Raw genomic sequence first — 26,915 nt, 5'->3', positions numbered from 1 at the left:
AACTCATTCTTTTCTATGTATACATGAAATGTTATGAAAAGTTTACAGATGAAATCTTTCTCGATATGTAGTATTGTATGTATGGCACATGATAAATTCCAATTTTTTTATTAAGTTAGGTTTCATAGCAGTACAAATTCCGGTGAGCAAGGAATTTTTGAAAATGTCACATGTTAAAACGTCATATGTTTACACATTTATTCATTCCGTAATGTTCTCATTGAAATCGTTGCTACCCATAAGAACAATGTGCCGTCATCGAAATCAGTGGTGTCTATATGTAAAATGAAACTTCATGAACATTTTAAAGTCTATAGGTCAATTTTTTTTCGAAAAATCTTGCAGACAGACAGATGGATAAACAGACAAATAAAGATATTAAACTGTTTCAGACTATTTAGTGATGGATTCATTAACGATCAGCCAATTACAAACTCTGACATGAATATTATTAGCTATATTTTTCATACATTAACGTATTAGAAAAAATATAGTTCGTTGTAAAATTGTGAAGAGTTGTCGCGTAAAAACCGCAGTGATGCCTGAAGTTTAGGCCTCAGGCTTCTTAATAGAACACTGTAATAATCACTCAAAGTATTATAATTATTTGGTACTTCAATGATAATAAAACACAAATGAGCAGTAAGAGAAATTTATTTTTTTCATAAAGATTAATTCATATTTACAAAATTATATGGACTAGCAATGTTGTTTTTTGCCCAGTTTGAACCTTGGCCTTAATGTAACTTCTTTAAGATTATGAGAGATAAGGTTAGAATAATTATTTGATGAAGGTTATTCTTAGCTAAAACAAGCTAAGTTTTTATGACAACAATTCTGTTAACAAAGAATGTAACTATACACTAACAGATTAATGATGTATTCACCACCAGACAACGGTGTTGAGAGATTCCGCTTTCATGCTGATGTTCATTATTTTCTTATTGATGACGTCATGCAAGATGACAGTGATATCACTTTCAGTTCTAAGGCAAACAAATACATAAGTATGAAATAATGAGCTAAACTTTCAGTAAAAATTCAAGGAAGAGGTATAGACAAAACTTAATACCTAACAATAACCACGTTTTAAACTCTATTTTACACTTGGCCAGTAATAAATCAACATAATAAACTAAATCATTTCTTTAAAGCAATAGTTTGGTAGTTTTCATTATTTAGTAAGAATCAAATTCATTAATTAAAAATTAAAGTAGTGACTTTCTGTATCCTTGCTTTCAACATGTGACATTATTAAATTGTTTTAACAACCTAATGAAGGATTATTATTGTTGTAATGTATTCTCAAATATTTCAATGATTACCCGTCAAATAAATAATGTTACAAAGTAAAAATATGATTCAACAGAATTCAAAATATTGATCAAAATGGACATTTCACCTACAAAGATTACCACGCTTATAATTTATAGGTATTGCAAAATACATTGTACAGCCAAAATACATGCGACACCTTCGTGTCTTTAAAACACAGACTGTTAAAAGTATTTTTTAACATTCATAAGTGTTCGTTATTTCTTACTAATGTTATTGTTCAGTTGCATTCAGAATAATTATCAATATAAATGGTTAAACCCATATTTATGAAAGATCGTAGATTAAGGCTGGAAACTCTTAGACATCAATTCTATATCGGAGTCTATAAGTTTTAATAATACTTTAATACTTATTTTAATAACTTTAACACCTCTTTGTCATTGCTGCAGTGAAGAAATTTTGAAGGAATGGTAATTTGATATATGCCAACTATAAACCCTAAGTAGTAGGGGTTACTCCTTAGCAGCTAAAAGCCCCTACTGTGGTAAATTAACCTAGGATATAGGTTATTCTAGTTCAAATTTATTTTGCAATATTTTATTGGAATTAAAATCAACAAAAGTAGGACAGACAAACTTGGCTTTTGAGCTCATTTGAATCCAAAACTTTTCACGGTTAATCAACAATGTTTTTATTTGGAGGGAAAGCTTTAGATATTCTATGTTCAAAGTAAAAAATTGATTATATAGAATGCGAAACTCAGATACTTAAGATAACCACGACTCTGATTAAAACTTATCCCGTAATCATTAACTTTATATTTTCTTTAATCTAATCTATTTATTGAGGACCCAACAGGGTGTTAAATTTAGTCGTTGTCCGACCATCTATATTGAAAAGTTGGAAAGACGTGAAACTAGGTTCACAGATCCCTTTAGGCCAATAAAGAATTCTATCATTTTTGGAGTTGAATCGAATTCCGTCCATTTGGCTGTCCGTCTCTGCGATAACTCTAAATAGACAGGTCCTAGAAAGTTGAAACTTGGTCCATAGATTCCTTTTGATCAAAGGAACAACTTTATAGATTATGGGTCTAAAACTTCAAATGCCACTTCGTCTGCCTGTCTGTCCGTCTGTCCGATAACTCTCCATAGATCCTTCAGACTTGAAGTTTAGTACATAGATTTCTGTTGATCCAAGGAAGAATTCATCAATTTTTGGGTTAAAGCGGAATCCGTCTGATTGTCCGTCTGACCAGTTACCTTGCGCCGAGTATTTCGATTTTCAAGGCAAGTGAACCGTAATCAATTTTATGTTAAAATATTTCGCCACGTTGATATAATACTTACGGGTTGTACATAAAAGTGGAGATGCTGCCGTCAGGGTTTAAGGTGGCTAGGTGACTGATGCTGGACGAGGGTTCAGAAGTGGAGTCCACACGGTACGATCCTTCACCGATGAACTTGGAGAAGTGGCCGAGAACGTAGAACATTGGGTTCTTGTAGAACTCGTCCGCGGAGGCGTTCACGATGACGGGGGCGTCCACGGGACCTGAGGTGGGAAACACCGGGCCTCCATCCGTGTTCAGGGCCATGTTCCAGTCGATGAATCCGATAGAAAAATGGTTGATCACCTAGATTCAACATTTTCTTTAACTTCATTTATAAAGTAAGAAATGACACATGGAATGTTGGGGACTTACGACGCGACATCGTTAAGTCTACAACAATCAACGGAAACAAGCCTTCCTTTTTTAATTATCTTGATTCAAAGTGTTGTAAAGGTATTTTTGAAACATATTGTATAAAGAAGTTTTAAATAAAAGTTCTTTTTTGAGGCTAGAGCCAATTTGCATTTTAGAAACACGTAACCTGGTTTTTCTTGAAACAGACATATCAATATTCCCAAGGAGAGAAATTGAACGTTTTTTTGTTTGGAGGATGAAATGGGAGGGTGTCAAAAGAGGTTAATAATAAGAAATAAATATTTTCTAGATTATTTTATTAACTTGAAACAAAGAAAACCAAAAGTAAGGCAAGGTAAGAAATCTACCATATACATTATGTGAAAGTGACGGCTTAATCTCTTCATCGAACCTGATGGTAACATATTTATTATTATGTTATCAGTGGTTTAATAAAAGTATACTCATAATAAAGTCACAAAAAAGAAATGATGAATGTGTTAGAATAATTAGGCTACATTTATTTTCACATTATCATCATGGTTACCTGTAAAATCAAAGTAAAAATCATTCACAATCATCTTTGAATGAAAAGGGGCAATTATTCAACAGTGATCGTAGTGACAACTTTACTTTTAGCCTATAATTCAAGAGATGGCTCGCTGTCTTAACGACCCCAAAATTACATTGTTTTGTTTATATTGAAAGAACTAGGTGTTTTACTAAACCATTATTTTTGTGTCAACGATCCTAAACGTAGCTATGTATAAACAGTACGAAAAAGGATCTAGCGACAGCAACCAATATTTAACAAAATGAATAAAATATGATAATACGGTCGTTGATGCAATGATCCACTTTTACAATGATTCTGTTCATAGGTTCGATATGCCAACTGGGCTGGATGTGTTAGTATATGTGTTAGTATAAAAGAAAGAAATAATTATTCTTCAACTGTCAGAGCTCTAACCACATAATTAGTGGAAATGAACGACTTACAAGATAGTAAATATCGATATGTAATAGAGATTTCGATATACTATTTATTACATATTTAGATAGTTCACTGTCTATAAAAATATTTCAAGATTTGGAAGCATAACAAATTTTACTTGCTTACAACAGGACCCCGTCTGACTAGATTAGGCCTATACATCGTTATAAAAATGGTAATAATCATACATCGTAATAATCAATGGTAATAATTGGGCGTCTCATAGGATGCCGTGAAAGAGGTGATCACGATTACTTAGGTTTTACATATAACCATAATGTCAACGGGAAAACCTCAGAATAAACAAAGCTGTAAATAAACAGGGTATATTATGAAGGTTAATTATCAATGTAAAAAATGTTCACTAATTCTTACCTAAAGGTCAGTACGTTCTTGAGATATCGTGCCGACAGAGAGATATGAATAGTTAAAGCCCTCAACCTGTCTCCGATAGACACGTAAATATGAATGGCAATCATATTTCCAATATTTAATTATTAAATATAATACAATAAATATATACTTCGATTTACAATATATAAATGATATAATGGCAATAAGAAAACAAGAAAAATAATAATAACACAAATTGTCTAAGTTTATGCCATAAAATAGAAATTTCATATATCATATATACTGTACGTGAGTTTAAGACTTTCCGTTTGCAAGTTCAATAATTTAAGTCAATAATAATAAAGTTTAGTTTTCTTACTAAGTCGGGTTGTTGTCACAAAGCGTCGTAGAGTTAAAAGACCCCCTGTTATTTGCAATGTTTTAAACAAAATCGTTGAGTCAAAGATTGGTAGTCTAGAAGACCCATTACTACAATTATAAATATATAAATAGGGTCGTTCAGACAACGATACATAGATTAAAACAGCTTATCGCGATTTATCCTGCAGACAGACAGATTGAAAGAAATGACACCTGGAAAAAAGCCCAATGAGTGAAAAAATTCACTAACGCTCAGCCAATCAAGAACTATTATCTTTTGGGATAACTAGAAGTTCTCAGATATTTGGCACTTGAAGAGGTCGACACCTCAGGCAAATGGTGAACAATACTGATTTTCAAAATTGCAGGCAAGTTGAAATTACGAAATGAGAACAAATGTTTTTTCACTGAGTCAAGAAAAATATTGTATAAAAAAATGTTTATTTTGTTAGCTATAATATTAAGCGTAAAAAGAAATATTATATCAGTTAACTATTATACTCTATCTTTCTGCTAACATTAATGTTTGAGAAATCTCTACATGTTATTAATTTTTTATCAACTGTCTCTTTTTTAATTATTACAAAATATATCTACGTACAAAGTATATATTCTCTGGAAATATAAAAATTTAAACATATAAACACCGAGTTAAATAAATACAAGACACAAGCCAAATCATTCTACGCGATTATTACACACGGCAGAAGCACCGGTAGAATCCAACTGCGCAGATTAACTAGAAGTCGGTGCGTCGCAGCATAAGTCGGTAATCGAAGTAGTAGATAGACACAAATATGTTGGTGATAGGCAGATAGTTTTATTCATAACACAAACTTATAATGTTTAATAGAGGCCTTGGATTCGTCCCATGCTGTTTCGTTACTTTGCATAAGTAGAATTTACATGACAAAAATATATAAATTTGTGATTGCATAATACATTTGTAATAGGAGTGTGTTAAAATGAAAATCATGACTAACACGCCCCTATTGTGTTCACTAATTACTCTAAAGTCATAAGGGCTAGTCGTAAAAGACATTGCCCCGTGTCCAATTTACTGCAAGAATAACTAAACGTGTGTTACAAAATCTTTTCTTACCTCAATAATGTCTGTGGCATATGCTGCTCCTCGTATCCAGGATCCCAAATCAACGGTCAGAGTTGAGTTAGCTGAAAAAGTAAGTATATTTAAATTTTTACTATAATCAATAATGCGTATCGATTTTAAAATGCAGTCACTAAAATTAACATTTAAAATTACAAACTGAAAATGAAAATTTTTAAAGATGGATCCCTTCTTTGAGAGAAGAGCTATGAAAAGCCTTCTTAATCCACCACTAGTCTTCTCAATGGCTTAAGCCGTGTTTAAAAGTGGTTTGATATGTGTTCATAAAAATATTTGATTCGAATAGTACTACATGTCGCACTTATTCTATAACTGCGATTATTGAAGAGTTTAGAGTACTAATCAACTATAAGACCTAAAGCACAGTAAGAGTGGCTTAAAACAAGTGGAATGTGAGGCAGTAAGGCAGTAGTTATGAGTGGTCCAGCTTTTTACAGTATTAGCCATAATAAACAGTACTGAAACTGAATCAGCTGTAGTTGCCTTCTCGATCAGCTGATTCAATTGTCGATTGTTGCTACGGCATCTTGTCCATTACTTCTTTCTTATTTTTGAGGTTAGTTTTTGATAACATGGTGCTAACAACGGTAGAGAAAAGATTTTACCGTAGAGCATTATTTTCGCTCATACGGAATTGGACGTACGGGTGGGCCAAGCTTATCACACACTGCATTACCTTTTTAGGAACATTTCCACAAAAACCCGCCTAGTAATGCTGTGGTTCTTAGTGTTGATGACAAATTTTGAAGAAAAGGTTAGTGTTTTGCCGTGTTTTGCCACAACGAAAGGGCTTTTGTACATGTGTCTTGTCTGTACAAATGAAAACTACGGAAGAGTGTTGCATCAAGCGTTACAGTCACCGAAAAGAAGCCTAAAGTGAGCTTCTCTTAAACTGAATATTAGCAAAATACGTCAATGCGAAGAATGTTCAAAAACATTGGTGGTCTTCCCTACAGGATACAAACTGGACAACCTTTGAACTGTAGAAACAAACTAGTCAGAGTTCAGTACTTTGCTTCAATGTTATAGCAATATGTTATGAAGAACCTGAGTTTCTGAGGAATGTACGGTTTACAGATGAATGTCATGTGCACCTTAATGGTTTCATAAACAATCAGACAAGACGTTTCCTTGGATTGTCCTGACATTGTTGTAGAGAGGCTACAGCATAGTAAGCGTGTAACCATTTGGTACGCTCTATCTGGGAGGGGTATAGTGGGAACACACTTTTTTGAAGGCAATAATGGAGAGACTCTTACTGTAAATCAGTAACGATATAGGGCCATTCTTGAGTCCTCAGGAGATTTTGTCCTGCACGAAACCGCCAGTTAAATTCACAGTAGTTCTAGCAAGATGGCGCAATCAGTCACACTGTCATTAACAACATTGCTTTCCTCCAACAAACCTTTGGCAACCGTCTCATCTCCCTTAGAACAAACTTTCCTTACCCAGCCCACTCTCCCGATCTTACAACACCGGACGCCTACGTCTGGGTCATGTTGAAAGAAAACATTTTCCGTGATCAAGTAAGAACAGTGAAAAATGTCATTACTGTGGTGCTAGTTCCAGAATCGTAGCGGTGGGTCTAACCGTCAGATCGCGCTGGGAACAATTGTACGAGTGAACGTACACTAATGTTTTATCTCACAATATAGGAGTACGCCACAGCATGTGTCTCGTACCGCTAAGGTTGTATGCGAAATTTCAATTATGTAGCTTATTTCATTAGGCTACATGTGTGGCTACTTTACATGGTAAAATGTGATGTGATTGAACTCGGTTTGTTTAAAAATTTATTTCTTCTCTGATTTCCTCGTTGCCATAATGGTTACCCATAAGTACAAATTTCGCTACCGCTCGGCCAAATCACATGCAGTGACATGTACTATCAACGTACTGAACGTTGCTTATCTGGAAATGAAATTTAATGCAAAATTTCAAGTCTATAGTTCAGAACGTTCTCATAATATGGAGCGGCTTAGCAGACAGACAGACAGACATAAATGAAATTTATCCTGCCCCTCGAGCCGCTAACGCTCAGCCAATAAGGTCAGTAATTCCACATTGGAAGACAATCTTCAGAATATATTCGGAATGTACAATAATTGGGCTGTGGAACAGTGCGAATCTTATGGAAATATCATTTTTTAAATACAGGCTTGGGAATATTTATCATTTTTTACAAATATTAAAAAAAACAACATAAACAAAGCATATGAGAATGCCTAAACATAAGTACTATGATATTCCGCATTTTTGGATGATGGTACAGTATTATAAACATTAACATAATTTTCGATTGGTAAACTCAGCTAAAAGGGTTTCAATTATTACCTTATTTCATCTAACTTAAGATTTTGTAAATTCTCCAACAGAGAATCTCCAGAAACTTCTCCGGGCTTACGGTTTATTTTCTAGACACTGTAAAGTCCATATTTACATTTAAAACATTTCAATCTTGCATTTAAAATTTATTTTAGTAATTTAATTCTGTAAAGTAAAATAGATCACTAAGGTTTCGAAATTTTTTTTCTTTAGAAGCCAAAACATGTTTGCCGTTGTGAATGGGTACTAATTTAAAATACATACTTTGAACTTATTCATGTTATATTTAGTTTTTATTAAATATCTTCTGAATTAAAAAATATCTGTGATAAATTGAAAAATAAACAAGTTTAGGAGAAAATCCACTATGAATGAATCCAAGTGAATGAACACTTTGTTTCATAGTGTTTAGACTCATACATATTTTATGAGTCTTTTAATGAATTAATTTATCTCTAAAAAGATAATGCCTTAATCCTACATTAAAATCTTAATTAAATTAATCGTTATATACTATTGTGTTATCCACATAATGTGGCTATGATGGGAAGGGTTGATTCAATGTAAATGTTGAGTTTAGCTCCAGTTCACAGTTTAGATTCAAGACGCTGAACTAAGAGGAAGGTGAACTGGAGCCAAACTCAACATTCACATTGTCTTGTGCTTGTACTTGTATTACACTTCAAGTGAATTCCTTATCACATGTCACTTACTAATGCACAGAAGTTACTTTTAGCTTAAAATACATCAAAGTTTTGCGTGATTCTGTGAAACATTAATTTGTCACCAAAATATATCATCAAAGCCCATACTAACGGAAAGATGTGTCCGTATTATAAGCAAACACATAATATAACAGTTGACAACAGTTCAGTACAATTCTTTATTAGTTAATAATAAGTATTTCCAAATTTCGTGCACAATTATCTTAAATAGTGTTGTTGTTAACTCTTAGTGGGTGTTCTTTTGAAGGAAGAATAACTTTTCAATAGTAAAATAAAGAAACAGGAATAATTATGAGCATTGTAAGAATTTGCCGATACTCCTGGAGGTGACTTCCAGTTATAGCGAGGTCAGGTTTTTCAAACATTTGGAAAGATGATTATGAAATGTGGAATTTTATTTTCGTATGTGGAAGAAAATAGTGGTCTAGTGATAGCCACCCCTCGTAGCTGAGTGGTTAGTGACTCACCCAAGAACCCAGGTTTGAATTACGGTTTTGATAAATCGTTTTCAAATACTAAAAATTATGTCAGTCAATCCTGAAGTAATGTATTATTAAACATTTCCAGTTCCAACCTTCAGATCTTCCACTTAAATAAAGATGGTCTACTATAATTGTCAGTCAAAATAATAAGTTACACTTAGACAAGTAATAAGTGATCTGAATCACATGACAAACTGTATGGTCCTTAATTTATTTCATCCTTGGCTACTGGAATTAACAGTACAATTTGACATCTCTTATGAAATACTAGATACCTTTTTTAATTTTTACCTATCATTTATAATAGTGGATTTGACTTAACTGTTTAAAAGTGTTTTATCTGAAAATAATAAAAGAATACATCTAATGGTTATAAAGGAGTAGTTATTTTACGTACGATCCAACCGATGAATTATACAAGCTTCAGTGTAGAGTAAAAATTTGTTGTATTTCTTGAACATTTTGTCAAGCAGATCTGGCGGCGACTGGGTGTCCCTGTACCAGTGTAATGACACTCCGTCTATGTAGTCTGCTACAGCCTTATCCACCATTACCTGCATCAAAAGTGGTTTATAACTACAAAGTAAGCAAGAACTTAAAAAGGATATTGCAGAAAACGTAAACTACAAACTGATATCGGAGTTTATTTAAATACAAGGTAGAACGAGTACACTACGCATTTCGCGCACATAGTTTGCTGAATTTCAATGCAAAATTTAAACGCTTTAGCTTATTTCATTACAGACAGATAGAATGACAGACATACGGCAAAGAAATGTTTACAACACCTTACAAACAATAGAGAAATTGTGTGAGCCTACGGAATGATAGGTTTTAAACGATGCTCAGTGAAATTCCGTGGTTGTGTCATGAAACATCATAAAACTCATTCTTCTATAGCTATGTAGAAATGAATTTTGCACAATTTGTCTAAAGATGAAATCATTTTAGAGATGTCTTCTACAAGATACATTCACCTTTAGGTCCATTGAATTCATATCAGTTTCATATTAGTGTTTGAATAGTAGAAGGCAACACACCAAAATCACCATAAAATGATATCGGATGTGTTGGGATAATTAGGCTAAATGTGTATTATGTCACACCTAAAAATCTCTTATGATTATTGTGAGATTGTGTGCGCAAATGTATTTATTCTGATTTTTTTGTTGCCATCATGGTTACACATAAAATCCATGTTCACTAACGTTCAGCGAAAACTGATATTGTAGATAGACTATAATCAAATCCAGTGTTCCTCATATATAAATAAAGCTTCTTGCATTATTTCAGCCCGTTTTCGAGGTACTGTGCTGACAGACAGTCCTGCTTCACGAGTTACAAACTTCACTAACGCTTAGCCAATAATAGTTTTAGCTATAAGAGAGCTGAAATAATAATTGTAGTTCCGAATGGTAAAGTAATTTGTGAAATCCTACCCTGTCCAGCCAGTACTCTAAGAACCAACGTCCGTCCTCGAAGGTAAGTAGCTTGGTGGCGTTGAAAGGAGAAGCGCGCAGGAGTGGCCCCAGGTGATCTCTTATGAACACCCTGTGAGCCATGGGTAACCATTGCATGCTGTTTATAAGGTATTGCTTGAGGTACAGAGCGTTGATAGGCTCGTTGAATGGTGAAAATCCCCAAAACTCGATACCTTCCTTCCTGTATTCCTCCAGAAACCTATAGAAACAGAATAACTTTACGTTTGGTTACACTTTAACTTGGTTAAAGTTAGTAATTAAAAAAAATGTTAATAAGGCTAATCACAGTGAGGTCTTTGTCTACGTTCTCTTTCTCAGTTCCACAAGCTGTACATGACAAAAATTTTAGTTTAAATGTTCAAATATCAATGTTAGTTGAAATATTTTCAATTGCTTCTTCCCACAATGTATATTTACAGAGAATCTTATTTCTGGTAGATTATACCTAAATTTGCTGAAAATCCAATAATAAATCGTCCTTAATGTAATAGAATTATGATGAGTATTAATGAAAATCGGTTGTACCCTTAAACACTCACAAAAAAGTACTCTATATTTACTAAAATATTTTTTATTATTTATATAATAATTATTTATTATTCTTCCCCATTATAAGAGAGGAAGAAACGCTAGAAAACAAAGTTTTATACTTTATTTTTAAAGTTTGTATACTTAAATTAAATTGTTAAATATATATATGACGTTGAGGCGCCAAATATATATATATATATATATATATATATATATATATAAATAATTTAATTTAAAAAAATAAAGGCTCTGTGGTGTAATGGTAGCACATTCACCCGGCAAGTGAGAGATCCGGGTTCGAGTCCCGGCGGAGCAAGTACTTTTTGTGATTAAACGTTTATTCAAATTTATATATAAGTATACATAGGTACATTGTGAGTTAAAGGTATGGGTACACTCTTGAACTTTCTATTCACTGTTGCAAATTTGCCTATTTCCTCAAAACCATTTCATTTGATATGTCTTAATATAAGAAGAACAGTGGAAACTAGAGTTTTCTATCTCAACTCAGTACAAAATGACAGCTCACTTAATAGGTCTTTACATTTAAAAATGATGGGCCGTCTCCTAAAATCCCATTTTGGAGGACAAAGTTTTAACGGTAGCCTAGAAAGGTGTCTCGAGTTCCATCCCTCCATCTTTATCCATAAAAAACTGAACAGATTGCATCCATACTTTTAACTCACACTGTATATTGTGTTGAAATACTTCTACTTAAAAATTATTACAGGAGGGTTTGCTACAGTGATCAAAATTCAACTATATGTATAAGGTTGATCTTAGTTGCGCCCTAGTGTAAGTACAAGAATAATATCGAATTAAGTTGTGGTATCTATACAAATTTAATATTGGAAATTCACCAAATGAATACCGTGTCTTGCACAAGTCGGTCAGGTAGGTTTCACGAATATTTTGAGGCTAGACTCGTGTTTTTTTTGGCAATTTTCGGGACTACCTATGTTTTATTTTTATAGCTTTGATGAGAACCGCACTTACAGTTAACGTATAGAACACTAGTAAAATGTTTTTGACAGTGAAAGGATTGTGGAGGAATCAGCATTTTCCGGACATTTGCCCAGTGATACAAAAATCAGTAACTCTACATTTTGAGATCTGCAATCTGATCTCTTTCTCAGATCAATGAGTAACCAAATACATAACAATATTCCATGCTAGAATAAACAAATCATATCATACTAGAACGTTTTGAAACGTATAATTCAGTGTATTATATGATTCTGTACCACTAAACGATGCCAAATGTCCGAAATATTCATGTTTCCTTCATAATACTTTTCCTTACTTTTTACATACTGAGATATTAGAAATTTTAAATATGTATTCTTACCGCAGCAAATATTTGGCCCAGTACCCAAAATATTCCTCCTTCATGTATCCACGGGTGTAGGAATTGTCATTTTTAGTCCAATTAGGACTTGTCCATGGAGACCCAAACAGATATAGGTTGTGTGGACTCATCTGCCTAGCAGCGCTGATAACTGGAATCTGTACCATACAAGTGGAATTAGTGTATATATTAATGAAGAATTGTTTCCATGCTAATAACTTTAATACTTCACACATACTACTCGAACTAAAATGTTACTTATGTGGAAAACGTTTCAACGTCCTTAAAAAATACCAATTTGAATAAAATGTTTTTATTAAACGTAGTACTCAATCAATTTACTCATTGCAAAAATCTTTTGTGAAGTACTCGTGAGATAAAGTTTAAATATAAAAGCTGTGGTATACCTCAAAGATTTATTTTTTACTTTCATATTCTGCGGTTATTAAAGAAAGAAAATATAATAGAGTTATTGTAACAACTCTGATCCTTACCAAAGAGTAAAAGAAACACAAATAAACTGTATATTAAACGAATATAACTGAAAACTAAAACATAGAAATTACGTAGATTAATGGAGTAGTTTAAAAAGATGAATTACTCTTGTTTTTATTCAGGATTTTTCTTAAATTATTATTACCTCTGTAGAAATATTTATTTCACTATACAAATTGTGTGATACTCAATAGTATCAGTAAAATATTTTCCCCCATCAATATGGGGAAAAATATTTGACTTTTATGGCTAAATAAAGAAGTATGAAATTAAATCTTCAACGCCTTACAAATATTAACTTTTATAGAAATACTATTTTTATAATAAACGTACTGCTTATGTCCATGTACTTATTGCAACAGCATTATTATATAATATAATTATTAGGATACATTTTTTATTTAAGAAATTTGTTTACACCAACAGTTGTTTTAAATGTTAATTTTTAATTTCTATATGTGATTATATCAGAACTGTGCTTACTTAAGTGCCATATTAAGTATACTTAATTGCTCTATTATTAACAAAATAATATTATATCGATATTTAATTGCTCTATTATTAACAAAAATGTACATAAAACATAAATAATGACTATACGAGCTATTAGAAAATAAAACCTTAAGTGGAATTTTTCGAAATCTGTATTTTCATTAATTTTAGACTTGATTTCTCAAGGACTAAGAAGAACGGACAACCATGATACGTATTACAAACAGTAAATGCCAAACCCTATATGTTCATGTTTTCAAACAATTATTTTAAGAATCAAAATTTAATAGACAATTATAAAATCATACAGATGTTATTGTTTTATTTTATTGTATACCACTGTAACAAGTGTGAAAACAAACAAAACTAACATGTAAAATATATATTTAAAAATTAAATATTGAAGTGATTACTAAATAAGTAGAAAATATATATACATATATACAATGGTTTTTTTCATAAAAATAGTATATATACAACATAAAATTTTATTAAAAATAAAGTGTACAACTCGCATAGCAAACAATACGCAGACTCTGTAAACTGAACACCGTAGTTCGTGCCCATGCCCTTCATTTTTAGTAATAGATACATATAATATCAATCATAAAATTATAATTATAAAACTTCATATAGTTAACTAATGATATAAAATATATAGGTTTTATGTTATTTACAATATTTTGGCTAAAAATTAAAATTACAATGAGTTACACATACACAGTTTATACAAGAATATATCTGACTCATGAGTTACCTTGTAAGTGTAATCTTCTGGTGCAAGTTTAAAATATTCCAGATTGACATCACCTGGCGTGTCATCGTAAGTGTAAGTCCTTGTACAAAAGTCCGAACTGGCAATCGGCACTCTTGCCATCTTGTACTCGTTTCCGCTTCGTGAGAAGTAAGACCTATACAAAATAAGATAAAGCTGAATTTGTACTAAAGATGTATTAATACTTTGCTAACTGAATAATTAAAAACAATCAGCAACACATATAAAAAGTTTATATGTACTCCAATAATGAGCTAATCTCTAACAGATATTATAATAATATTATCAGAAGTGTTGTTTTTTCAACAGTACCAACCTTAAAAGATTATTTCCTGCTTCTTCACTGAGACTTTTGACATTGATACAGAAAGAGTCCGTAAATGATCCACCAATGCCTTTGAGTCTATGAGACTTGTTACTTATGTTTACATTCACTGTTATGGACTGATCTGTAAAAATAGAAAGTATTAGAAAAAAATTTGAGAAAAAGTGCACTTTAAATTCTGTTTGTTTGTTATTTTTACTTGTTTTCCGAAAGCTCTGAAGTGCATTTGCTGTGGTTTCAGACATGTAAGACTTATGTCCTTACCTGATGCCTTTTAGTATCAATGCATCTTGATTTACGTGGTCTTTATGGATCTCTTTAGCAAACATCTTCAGGAACCTCTTACTTTCTTGGCCTTACAATCTCTTATATTTTGTGTTTGCAGGTCTTATTATTTCGAGCTTCTAGGTATAATTTTTTTAATCCTTTCAACCTTAATCTTGTAGTTTTGGTGTTACAGAGTTTTAGCTTTCTATGCTTGATCTACTCCACGGATTTAAAATTCTCTGGTTGTTTTATAATAACAATTGTATCCAAAGGTTTACTATTATCTTCAACCTTCTAAAATTAGATAATCTTTTGGTCCATGGGATAATGGTCTCAGAATGTCTTTTAAAAGTGGTCAAATTGGTTAAAGGATTTTTATCAATGGTACATAGATCATTGGTTGCCATTTTAACTATCACCCTCATATAACAGCTTGAGAATAATTATAATCATAGTTAGTTAAAAAATAAGTTACATACATAATATTACTTTACAAAACAAACGATATGCAGACAATACCAGCCAAGTTGATGGGAAGTGTGGACGCGTTCTTTACAGTGCCCCAGAGAAAGTTGTAGCCCGGCGTGTGGTTGCTGGTGAAGATGTGGGTGAAGTTCTCAGTGGAACGAGAAGGGTAGGTGAAGGTGTCACAGTAGGTGGCGTTACAGACGCACACGAACCCGCTGTCTCCGAATCGTGGTGAGCAAGGAATATCAGATCCTAGATGTTAAAAATTGTACAGTCTGTTACTACTCGTAAAAATGTGATATTTAACGTTGTACAAGTACTTCAAGTCTTTAATTATATAAACAAACAAAATAATTATATCAAAAACAAATGACAAACTCCAATTCTTTAGACGATATCATAAAATTGAAATCCTTGAAAATTAAATCAGGTCGTTTCCCATTTCCGCCGACATTAGCAATACGCTAGCTTTGCGAGTGCACTAGCTTGAACTCAGTACTACCATATGATGTCAATGTTGCATAACGTTCCCAATAATCTTCTGGCTGACACTAATGGCATCAGCCATCTCTTTTCTGTCAACCCCGTCCTTATTAACTTCAACACTGTTTCTCGACAGAGGTAGTCTAAGAGTTTCGTCAATATAGGAGAGTGGCGATTTTCGGTCATGGATGCAACTGAATGTTATAGGTGGAAAACAAAATACTTCTTCTTGTTTTTTGTTTAAAGTTTGTTATTTACAATATAAATATAATTACAATATAAATTTGAAAGTATAATAGGACATTTTCCATCGTTATATACTAAAAAAACGTATAAATATACGTTTCAAGGATTGAAATCTATCCTCTTCGTCTGATAAGAAGACAATTGACAGTGTTTAAGATTTTTTTGTTCGATTATGATGTCTGTCTTGAATTAACTAACTTGTATTATTCTTATAAAAAATGGTTGTCCGTTGATAAATAAATAAATTAGTATGAACCAGGTGTATACATTTACTTAAAAGTTACAACGTGTGGCAATGGACTGGCACTAAAATATAGGAAGAAGAAAAGAAATTATACATATAAAAACACCCGAAAACTAATTGAAGTCCAGAGAGGAGAATATGAAACACGAGCACGAGAAGTCAAAGAGCACAAATACACGTCTGCATTCACTGTGGTATCGCGGCATGTCCTCTGAAACACGAGACAGGAAGGCAGTGGTCGGGAGGGGTAAAGATAAAGGCGGCCGCCTCCGGGATTATGTTTTGGTCCTAGACCTTAATGTCATGGTGTTGTCGAATTTTTTTGGTTGAGGTATTTTTTATTGTTAAAATTGTTGCAGATTTACTTGTTAGTCCTATTTTATTAGTAATATGCAAAGTTGGCAAACCAAGTAATATGCAAGGGTTCACTTACCGGTTGGTCTGCTAATTGCTTTACCTCTCTCCCTCTCGACCGTCGTCTTACTCTTTCAAATGACACGCCGCGATACGACAGGAAATGCCAACATCGATTTTCTTGACAATTTCAAACTTTATTTTTTGCTGGTAAGTCGTGTGTTTGTGCTCTTGTAGGCTATTCATGTGCTCGTTGACTTGCATTCTGTCCAGTGACAACGCCTAGGTTCATTTTCACCTGTTTGGCTTCCTTTTTTAGTGGCTGTCACTGGCACATGTTTTAGATACATGTATATGTACTAATTCTCTTCTGACCTAACGAAGAGGATAGATTTTAATCCTCAAAGCGGAGTTTTATAAAATATTTAACATATTATAATAATGACAAATGTCCGAAATCCTATTACCCTTTTACTTCTCCTTGGTTCTAACACGACTGTAAAATGAAACCACAACACTATTTTAAAAATTCCCACCATTCAAGTTACTTGCAAGTAAATAGTTACTTGTGTTAAAGATTTTAGAAGGAATCCGATAGCTTACTGGACTAGTCCGGCCTTTACCAAGAATAAGAAAGCAACTTAAAACTTCCTATTGTTTAAAAACAATTAAAAGTACACGTCTTTATCGATAAACAAAACGTTAAAGTGATTCCTTTACTCGGATACGGACATGGTAATGTAATGTACATCTAAAATCCAACCACACAACTAGAAAAGCAATTTTCACCGGACGGCCTGAAGGCTTGCTCTCGAAGCGGTGAGTATGAAGCCTATATTTACGCTAAAAAAAGAATTATTTAGTAGCCTACGTTACAGTGATATCAATCAAAATTCCAAAGCTAGAGTCCATCAAGAGCCTACAAGACCCGCTTATTCCCTACTAAGTTACTGTCTTAAAATCTTAACAGGCGTTATATGAATGTATGGTACGTGCAATAATATAATGCAGTATAATATTGTTATATCAAAGAAAAGTTAGGATTTATTTGATAGCCCCGTAGAATTCCTTATTTAACTAGATATGCATTTTAAATCAAATACATACTAAGCAAATAAAGAATACATTTTCAAACTGTTGTTTATATATGTATGTATAGAAAATGTATAGAAACAGTACAACGTTCCAAAGAAAAGTAACTTTGAAACAATTATGTATATCGTAAAAATAAAAGATATTTAAGTTTATGAAATATTAAGCTGCAGTTTTGGTATAAAATGAAGTCGAATTTTCAGACCCATGGCCTTTTGGAGGGCAAAACACAGATTGGACTTTCAATTTGAGCTACGTAAGTTTTAGTTTGATTAAAAAAGATTACTCGCTCTCAGTATCGGACATATTCCCTCCCGGACTAAAACAGACGAAATAATTTTTCCTCAGTGCAAAGGCCCCATTATCTTTAGGAAAGTGTACGGTACCTGAACCAAACTTGATTATTTTATTTTATTTCATAGCTCAACGATTTCTTTCTAGGTGAACAAATGTACATTAATGCTTGTTGCATTTTCATATATATACATATATCAGTTCATCAGCGGCATCATGGTCATCAAAGTCGTACAGGAAACTCCAATCAACGGTCTCAAAGCTACTAGACAGGGAACAAATATTTGCGTTTAAGGGAAATCACTATAAAACTACATTCCATTTGTAATTGAAATTTTACAGTTTATTATTTTAGAACATTTATAAAGTTTTTTAAAAGTAGTAAATAATTTAGTCACTTTTCTGCATGTTACAGTTTCATTTAAAAAATATTTGATACATTGTTTTTAATCACGTTCTATAAAGGTTTTGCAATCTCTTATTAGACACACTCAAGGGTAAAATGACGTGCCATTATTTTTGACATTATAACTTCATATTTTACCTTTATAAATACATACATTATGTGTAAACAGTTAACTATTTGATACAAAAAACACCTTATTATATGGATGTATTTAAAATAACTATTAGTAAAGTATACAGATAAATATTTTTGCTCTTCTCGTCAATTCTGTACATTTCAAATGATTCCAAAGTTTGCATCTCATACATTGAAACTAAAGTTCTAGCTTTGGACCTCGAGTATAATTCATTACAATATATGTAAGCTAATTATCTTCTTCGTTATTCGTATCTAAAAGTTTCTCTTCGAATGTATCAGCAAAATTAAATTCCAAGCGTTTATTCCATTTCCTGGGCTCTTTTTTATTCTTTTGCCACTTGAAGATATTTTGTATCTTTCAGTTCTTCGATAAAGATTTGACCGGTCAAAATTGCTTCATGTTCCATTTTATGCCTTTTTATTGGAGTCGGAGCTTCAAGTCCTGACGGAACTTCAGCAACTGTTAGGCTTACTTATTCTGTGCTTCTAAAAGGTCCAGGGGAGTTTTTAATAGGATTTTCATTTTCTTGAATTTGTGTTATACCATCGCCATTGTAAACATGTCACTTTGTCCTCTTTTTCCTCTGAAATTCTTCAAGTGGTTTCAACAGGGGAAAAAGTTTACTGTGGAAGAAAATATCTGCATATAATAAGTACAGGTCCTGCGTGCAAGAAACCTTACTCGATGTTTACTACTGTGGCAGCTTTGCGATAAGCTATAGAAAATATCAAGCATAGCTGCTATGTATTAACGACTCTACCAGGGTATTCCGCAACCACTTATGTATTTCCTTATCACAATATGTTTTCAGCGGTCCAAAGAATATTACACCCAGTGGCTGCATGCGGTGTGTACAATGTGAAGGAAAGCGCACCATAATAATTCCATTCTGTTTGGCGTATTCAAGCACAGCCACGTCTTTGTGGCTGACATTACCACCAAAAACAACAAGATATTATCATTCATGAAAAGCTTCTAATGTTTCACAACTTGTTCAAGAACTTTAACGAAAATTTTTTACAGACAGTATATTAATGAGTGCTTTCTGTTATAGATATTTTGCATGTCTAAATTATACAAACTCTAATTCTATGTATGAAAGTAAATCCACCAAAGAGAAACAAAATGTATTTTTTTTTTTAATTAACATGTGTTTCTTTGAAGCAAACATATAATAATTATAATCACACATAGAAATGTGTGTCTGGATGGAAGAATCAAGGAAAACAAAATCCATCCAGTAACTTATACATTTCGTCTATATTTGATCAAACATACATTATACTAACTGGACTATGAAAACAAAGAAAATGTAATTTACTGTTTTAGATGTTCCACAGATATTAGTTTATACAAATATCTTGTAAATATACCCTTAAATGGCGAGACGGATTATTCTAAAACAGAACTTACAGTATTGAATAAATTCAGTCATAAATCACAGTTGGAGTTGGTACTGTTGTCTCTGACATCTCTTCACCCATACCCTGTTGTTGTTATCTGCTGTCACGTCATCTCGGGCTCTTAACCGTCTTCTTAAGCAGTTTTGGAATGTCTCTGGGAACGTACTCCTAGCTTGTAATAATATCTAAAGTCATCTTATTATTTATATTTATTTCACTATTAGACCGTAACACACGTTTGTACACATATATCAGCACGGGGAGCTACAATATTACTCACAAAACTATCCACACAACGTCTACACGGAATGACGTACAAAAAGTTAGCACCACTAATGTCACTGTCACACACTGAACTAACTCGTAACGTTACTGTTACTCACTGTTATCAGCTGAAATGATCCGAGTTCATTATTATCAATGTCAATCCTTTCTTATCGGAATACACTAAGCCACATTAATATTATAAGCCTACGTTTACTGATATAAAGTCGGAGGTGATATACCAGTCTTATGCAGTTTGTCATTCCCTCTCCACGTAGAGTACATTTTATAACACCAGTATTTTATTATTTATTATGTTACAATATTAAACATATAATGTATTTTGTGTGTGTGTGTGTGTGTGTGTGTGTGTGTGTGTGTGTGTGTGTGTGTGTGTGTGTGTGTGTGTGTGTGTGTGTGTGTGTGTGTGCGCGCAACTGTTAAACGTAGTTTTACAATCATTAAATTCGTAGAGACTGTTATAAGCTGATTTAATTTCAATAAAGATTGAATCACAAAAAGTACGTGTTCCACCAGGAATATTTGACAGATATTTGGTCTTCCGATCAAATGTTAGTTTGGTTATTTAAACACATATGTGGAAGAAACGGTCAAATAAAAAATCGTAGAATCGTAAAAAGTAAGGGCTCTCTGGTGTGGTGGTAGCATTCTCGCCCGGTACCCGGTACGTGAGAGGTCCAGGTTCGAGTCTTAGCGGAACAAGCACTTTTTGTTATTAAATCTTTATTGAGATTAAATCAGGTATGAATGACAATGTTTCGTGTTTATAAAGTTGGATAGGGAAACATTTTTTATAAGCACCAATGAAATAAACAATTTTATAATTATTTATTAAACCATACTCTACATTTAAATTATGTACCAACTCAAGGTTTAGTTCTGAAACTTTGAATGTACATTATCATTGAACATTTGAATAGTTGAAATTTATTTCTTCTGGCCACTTAAATGTTATTACAATTATTTTTATTCATTATCATATTAGCTCTTTAATCAAGCGCATACACTAGTAAATCATGATCAATTATTCCACGTTTGCAAGACAATATTTATGGAAATATTACCAAACATTGTTTAACGCGCTGTGAATTTTCAACGCTAATCGCATCTTCTCCACAGTACCGTCCATTGAACAGAGAACAGGAAATGAGTTGACTAATAAGTAAAATATTCCATCAAAATAATTCTTATATAAATTAATCCTAATATTATAAATGAAACGTGAGTTTGTTTTTTAAACTTTCATGCTTAAACGTTCAACCGATCATCATGAAACTTTAAGTGGACATTCTTAGGATCCCCGGTTAACATATAAGCCTATTTATTTTTATATCCCTCCGGGTTGCGCTCCACTGGTCTTTATGTTTCGAAAAATCCCATCATGGTCTCTAAATTACATTATATCAAACAAATGTCATTAATTGTAAGAGCCTATTACATGTAATCAACTGTTTTGTGTAAATATTGTTTCATGACACCACAACCATGTGTTTAATTAATTTAACCACTATTTGTAATTGTTTTACATTAATTTTATAATTACCGTTATATTTATATTTTTTTAAGCATGCAGTAAGCATGATAGTAACGAAACTTTTTATTTCAACCTTCTTTGCAACCCATGTTTAGCACAGAGTAAAATAATATCAACATACAAAATTCAAATAAAAATATATCTTGAACTGAACGTTTTACCAAATAAGTATACAGAACTTGATCAATACAGTAGGGCAAATACCTAAGACAAAGTTACTATCTAACGTTAACTATAAATCCATCTTGGCTGGCTTTTGACTGAAGTAGGCTTCTCAGACCTGTGTATGTATATATATTTTCTTGATCAAGGAAACAAGAAAAGCCAGCTATGACACAAAAAAGAACTAAGACCGGATTAAAAACTAATTACGATGGCCATAGATCGTCGTCCATGGTGTCTCTGTTTTTGAACTCAAAATTGCGTGCAAAGGCGGAGGTAAATGCTAGTATACTATAAGAAAGACCTACCTGCTATGATCACTGCAGTAAATATGGCGAGTAATGCCGAAGGTAGAATGTCCTTGTTAGTCAACATGTTGCTGTCCAACCTACCGGGTAACCAGTGAGTTCGTAACAACGACTGGTATTTATAAGATGTTTCAATAAGCTACTTGAGAAATGAGAGATCTTCTTTTATCTTATTGGGGAGAAAGTAAACAAGATGTATCATTAGACACCCTTCAAATAAAGTGTTTAGACGAATATTTATAGGCCCGTAGTGAATCCAACGATAGGTTGCAGGAACCTTTACGTTGAAACCTGTTCTCATAAAAGTCTGTGACCGTCATTAGGTTTACACACCCTAACTGTTCCCACTGTACCAGTTATCTGAAGGGTTCGAATATGGATATTTTAAGCACCATTACATACATCATTGTAGGCTATGATTTTTCATTTTTAATCAAAATTTTAAGCCCCAATTTCCAATTTTATGAAAATTAAAGATTTCTTGTGTGTAATGTCATGATACGTCGTAAAAACACCTTTAATTGCATTTTATTTTATTATGTTTGAATAAAACACTTTTATTAAACTGTTAAACTCTACTGGAATTATTATTGTTTTATAGAGTGTTGTAAACCAGGTTTAAAGTTTCTTTTGCTATCGTTCAGGATTTAAAATGTCACGTATATAAAGAATGCAAAATCGTAAACTATAATGGCAATACTGGTTTATTTTTTATATACATTATACAATGTGTCTTATGTAATAACACATGTACTGTAAAATAATGTTTTTTAATGTGAAATTAATAAAAATATATATTTGGAGATATTACATTACTAGTACATTGACTTTGTTTATTTGTCGGGGTTAATAGCAAATATTGGGTTTCACATAGGTGTTAAATCACAACGGTATTTCAGTACTGAAAGTTTGTACATGGCGGAAATGTTGGTGAACAGTAATTGGTATTTGGAAATTTGCGGTGGAGATGAGAAGAGATTACCGCCAACGTTTTGTTGTTTGGCCTGATAGTTATATTGCAGTTGTGTCCTGCCATATGATCAGTAAATTAGAAAATGATGTTCTTTCAATAATTTTGGAGCTATTCAAAATTCAAAATGTTCATACGACTTTCAAAGCTATAAACAATTAATGGAAAATTGATATAATTAAAGTTACAGAAAATTCGAAAGCCTACTAAACTAAAAAGTAAAAATATCCCTCAATAATAATAAAAGTTTTAGAAAGTCAGTTTTTTTTAATTAATTGAAAAATCATGCTATTTAAACAAAATTCTTTCAGAGTGCTTATCATTTTTTAAAGATGTATAAAAATGTTACGAAAAAGAATTTTTTTAATAAAATATAATAATATTACTAAGTAGTCAAGTTCATCAGTTGGCTTTTATGTATATATATATATTAAGCGTAACCTGTTCATATTTTACGTAGTTTATTATACGTAGCACATTGTTCTATATGAGGCAATGAGAAGACTAGTTCCTGTGGATTACATTTGTTTATTACAAGAGTTCATATTGATTTTCTTCGTCGCCGCGCACCAACTGTTTTTGGATCTCTTCAGAAGGATGTTATTCCCGATTCTAGGGGTCTGTCACAGCCTTAGACCTCAGATACTGCACCAAGTAGAAGCTCAAAATTCTTATTCAATTAACCCTTTCGATTACTTTGCAATTCAGAAAGTTACAATAAAAGTAGTTTTTAAAGAATTGTGCCTTTCATGAAAATGTAAGCAACTTTCTTTTCGAAATATGGCAAAATCCTATATTTTTATTAATAATACACATTTTCAATTATTTTTCTGGAGATTACGTGTTTTACTATTAATTTATGAATTTAGATGCATTGATCACAACATTTATTTATTTTAGTAAACCTAATTTTAACATTGTATGCGATAAAACTAATGTCTTAAACTTAGCACGACTTTTATTTTACATGTGTATTCAGTAAATTACTAAAGAGATTCTTCAGTTTATATTCATCTTTGTAAGCCTCCACAGAAAAACCCTTATTACATATTAAAAACACTATTATATTTATTATTCAACTTTATATTAAACTCAACGAGGGAGTATTAATGCCGGTGGGGGTGTACGGAATATAAATACTTGTTTTTTGTGACTTTATTTTTACAGCTCTAATTATATGTAACACTGTGAATATGTAAAGATATTTTTATAATAAATCAAATATTTTTATAAAAACTATTACAATTGAAAACAATGAATAACATTATTTTACAATGTACACGTATATTTTAATAGCTTTTAACATTTTAGTAGTTTTAATTTCTCTAAAGTCATGTAGTAATAGAGATTATCTTGTTTATTCAAGGGATGGAACGAGTGAGAAAAGGATAACAATGTGCCACCTGTCAAGAATTAATTACCTCAGCTTCACTCTGCAGCAGTGCAGCAATTTCTTCTTAAAATTGTTATCTCTAATTATTTAATTTACACTTTTTCTTGAAACAAGTCCACGCTCGTGTTTCCACCACTTTAGTTTGTTGTAGTCGAGCAAATTACGAAAGATAAAAACAAAATTTCTATATATAATATTCCACACTATACTGGTTTACTTTAAAATAATTAAAAACTAATTAATTTTAATTATTAATCTTAGATAGAAATATTACATAGTACTCTTATATTTCTAAAGATTAATCAATTATTACACCGATTTATTAAATCATTCCCGTTGTATTAAACAAAATGATTTTTCTTCATTATTAAAGAGAACATTTTATATTTCGAACCCCAAAATACAAGTTTCCTTCTTTCAAAGATTATTTAAATTTGATTTCACTATCACATGGGTTATTTAAATAATCACTAGACGGTTCTAAATCGGTATTGTAATGATTTCATTTTGAATTTGACAGTATGTATTAAGCATAAATATATTAAACATCTGTATTTATGCAAGAGATCAATAGTTAAATTGGTAAAACCTTTTATTAAATCTCTTACCACTGACGAACACAATAAATCAACATTTGTGTACTTCACAAATCATCAGAAAATTTCGTAATCGACCTATTATTGTCACAAAATTTTCTTCTACTAAAATTGTCATCTAGATATTGTAATTTTATTCCACCCTACATAAATAAACACACAATAAATCTTTTGATACTCACCAGTTACTTTCTACAGACATAGCTCTTATAACAGAGGATATAAAATCGCTTTTCATTTCACATCAAGGTGATATGAATTTCGCCAGACATTCTCTTTAAGCAAGGCAATACAACAGTAAATCCTACATTAAATATTACATCAATTTAAAATTAATGATCCAAAAATCAACTAATCAATCAATGATTCAATGAATCTTGCTTTTAAGTTTCAGAAATTGAATGGCTCTATAACAAACCAATCTTTTCGTGCGTTTATTATAACAAAAAATTGTTCAACTTAACACAACTTCCTTCTTTTATCGCAAAGATGGATTTTTGTAGAGTGTTAGTATTCTTTAAGTAAGATCTACCATAATTTACTAAAACATTTAAAATTACTTTCAAGCCTTTTCCTTAATAAAAATATAGCCTATTTTGAATAAAACGTTGTTTATTAAATTTAAATTTTTTTATCCACAAAGGGTGTTTACAAGTTTGAATTTTTATAACAGCATGATATAATATAACTAAAGTACAAAGAATGTTACTAATTGTAAAATTTTGAAAGATTTACTTTTTGCACCATTTTTTGTTGAATTGACGAGTAGCTGTGGGAATAGCTTTACATCGCAGGGAATCGGATGCTTCCTATGGACATAAAAAGTCATTATTTGTAAAAAATATTTTAATTTTTATTTAAAAGGTGGAACTTTCGTTAGAGGAACAAATCAATACAGAATGTTTCCAAGCATACACAACACAACCTCCCTTATCGCAGACTTAAACATGCATACATTTTCTACAGACCTCCACAAAAAAACTCTTATATTAATTCATATATTAATAAAATCTAAAAAACCTATATTTGTATGTTTTTTATAACCTATATTTTGAACATGAAAATAAATATTAGGGTTCAAAAAAGAAATTACTGCATTACAGTATCCGCTATACAAACTGTATCAAAAAGGGCATACCCAAACGTTTGTCCATTACTCCAAAACTATATACAGAGTGAGTTTTATGTCCTGGCACACCTGGATATAATTTAAACGGCCCGAGATATCTATGTGAAACCTTGACCCTACATATTATAACATATATATATGACATATTATGTTACATATTATAAACTTGCCATAAAATCTGTTAAAATAAACGTAGATACCTCTAGTTTGCATTATTGGATTTCTTGTTTTATTCCCTTTAAAATGAGGTGTCACAAGATAGGGGTTTGTATTTGAAAATGTTTAGTTGCCCCCCTTTACCCCCCTTAAGAAAAGGGGGGGGGAAATTTTGAACAACTTGAAAAATTTTAAAAATGGGCCGTTT

General features: G+C 32.0%; 1 protein-coding gene across 1 annotated transcript; it reads right to left on the bottom strand.

The window, feature by feature from the left end:
* Positions 1–636: 636 nt before the first annotated feature.
* On the bottom strand, positions 637–22,584 carry LOC124352933 (lysosomal acid glucosylceramidase-like). Its single transcript, XM_046802667.1, has 10 exons — positions 22,464–22,584; positions 15,565–15,765; positions 14,770–14,902; positions 14,436–14,589; positions 12,692–12,849; positions 10,771–11,011; positions 9,729–9,885; positions 5,773–5,843; positions 2,628–2,911; positions 637–986 (listed from the first exon to the last, which is right to left on the bottom strand). The coding sequence occupies exons 1-10, from the start codon at positions 22,528–22,530 to the stop codon at positions 884–886; spliced, it is 1,569 nt and encodes a 522-aa protein (XP_046658623.1). The 5' UTR covers positions 22,531–22,584; the 3' UTR covers positions 637–883.
* Between the last annotated feature and the right edge of the window lie 4,331 nt (positions 22,585–26,915).

This window comes from Homalodisca vitripennis, chromosome 1, assembly GCF_021130785.1.
Source record: "Homalodisca vitripennis isolate AUS2020 chromosome 1, UT_GWSS_2.1, whole genome shotgun sequence".
Lineage (NCBI taxonomy): Eukaryota > Metazoa > Arthropoda > Insecta > Hemiptera > Cicadellidae > Homalodisca > Homalodisca vitripennis.
The sequence above is the reverse complement of the archived record's forward strand: the minus strand, read 5'-3'. Positions and strand labels throughout refer to the sequence as shown.

Excerpts from the sequence above, each read along its gene's own strand:
- LOC124352933 (XM_046802667.1), bottom strand. The coding sequence starts at position 22,530 with ATGTTGACTAACAAGGACATTCTACCTTCGGCATTACTCGCCATATTT. Across the intron at positions 14,903-15,564 it reads ACTTCCCATCAACTTGGCTG|ATCAGTCCATAACAGTGAAT; the intron begins GTATTGTCTGCA and ends CTATTTTTACAG. Across the intron at positions 9,886-10,770 it reads TAGAGTACTGGCTGGACAGG|GTAATGGTGGATAAGGCTGT; the intron begins GTAGGATTTCAC and ends CTTTTGATGCAG.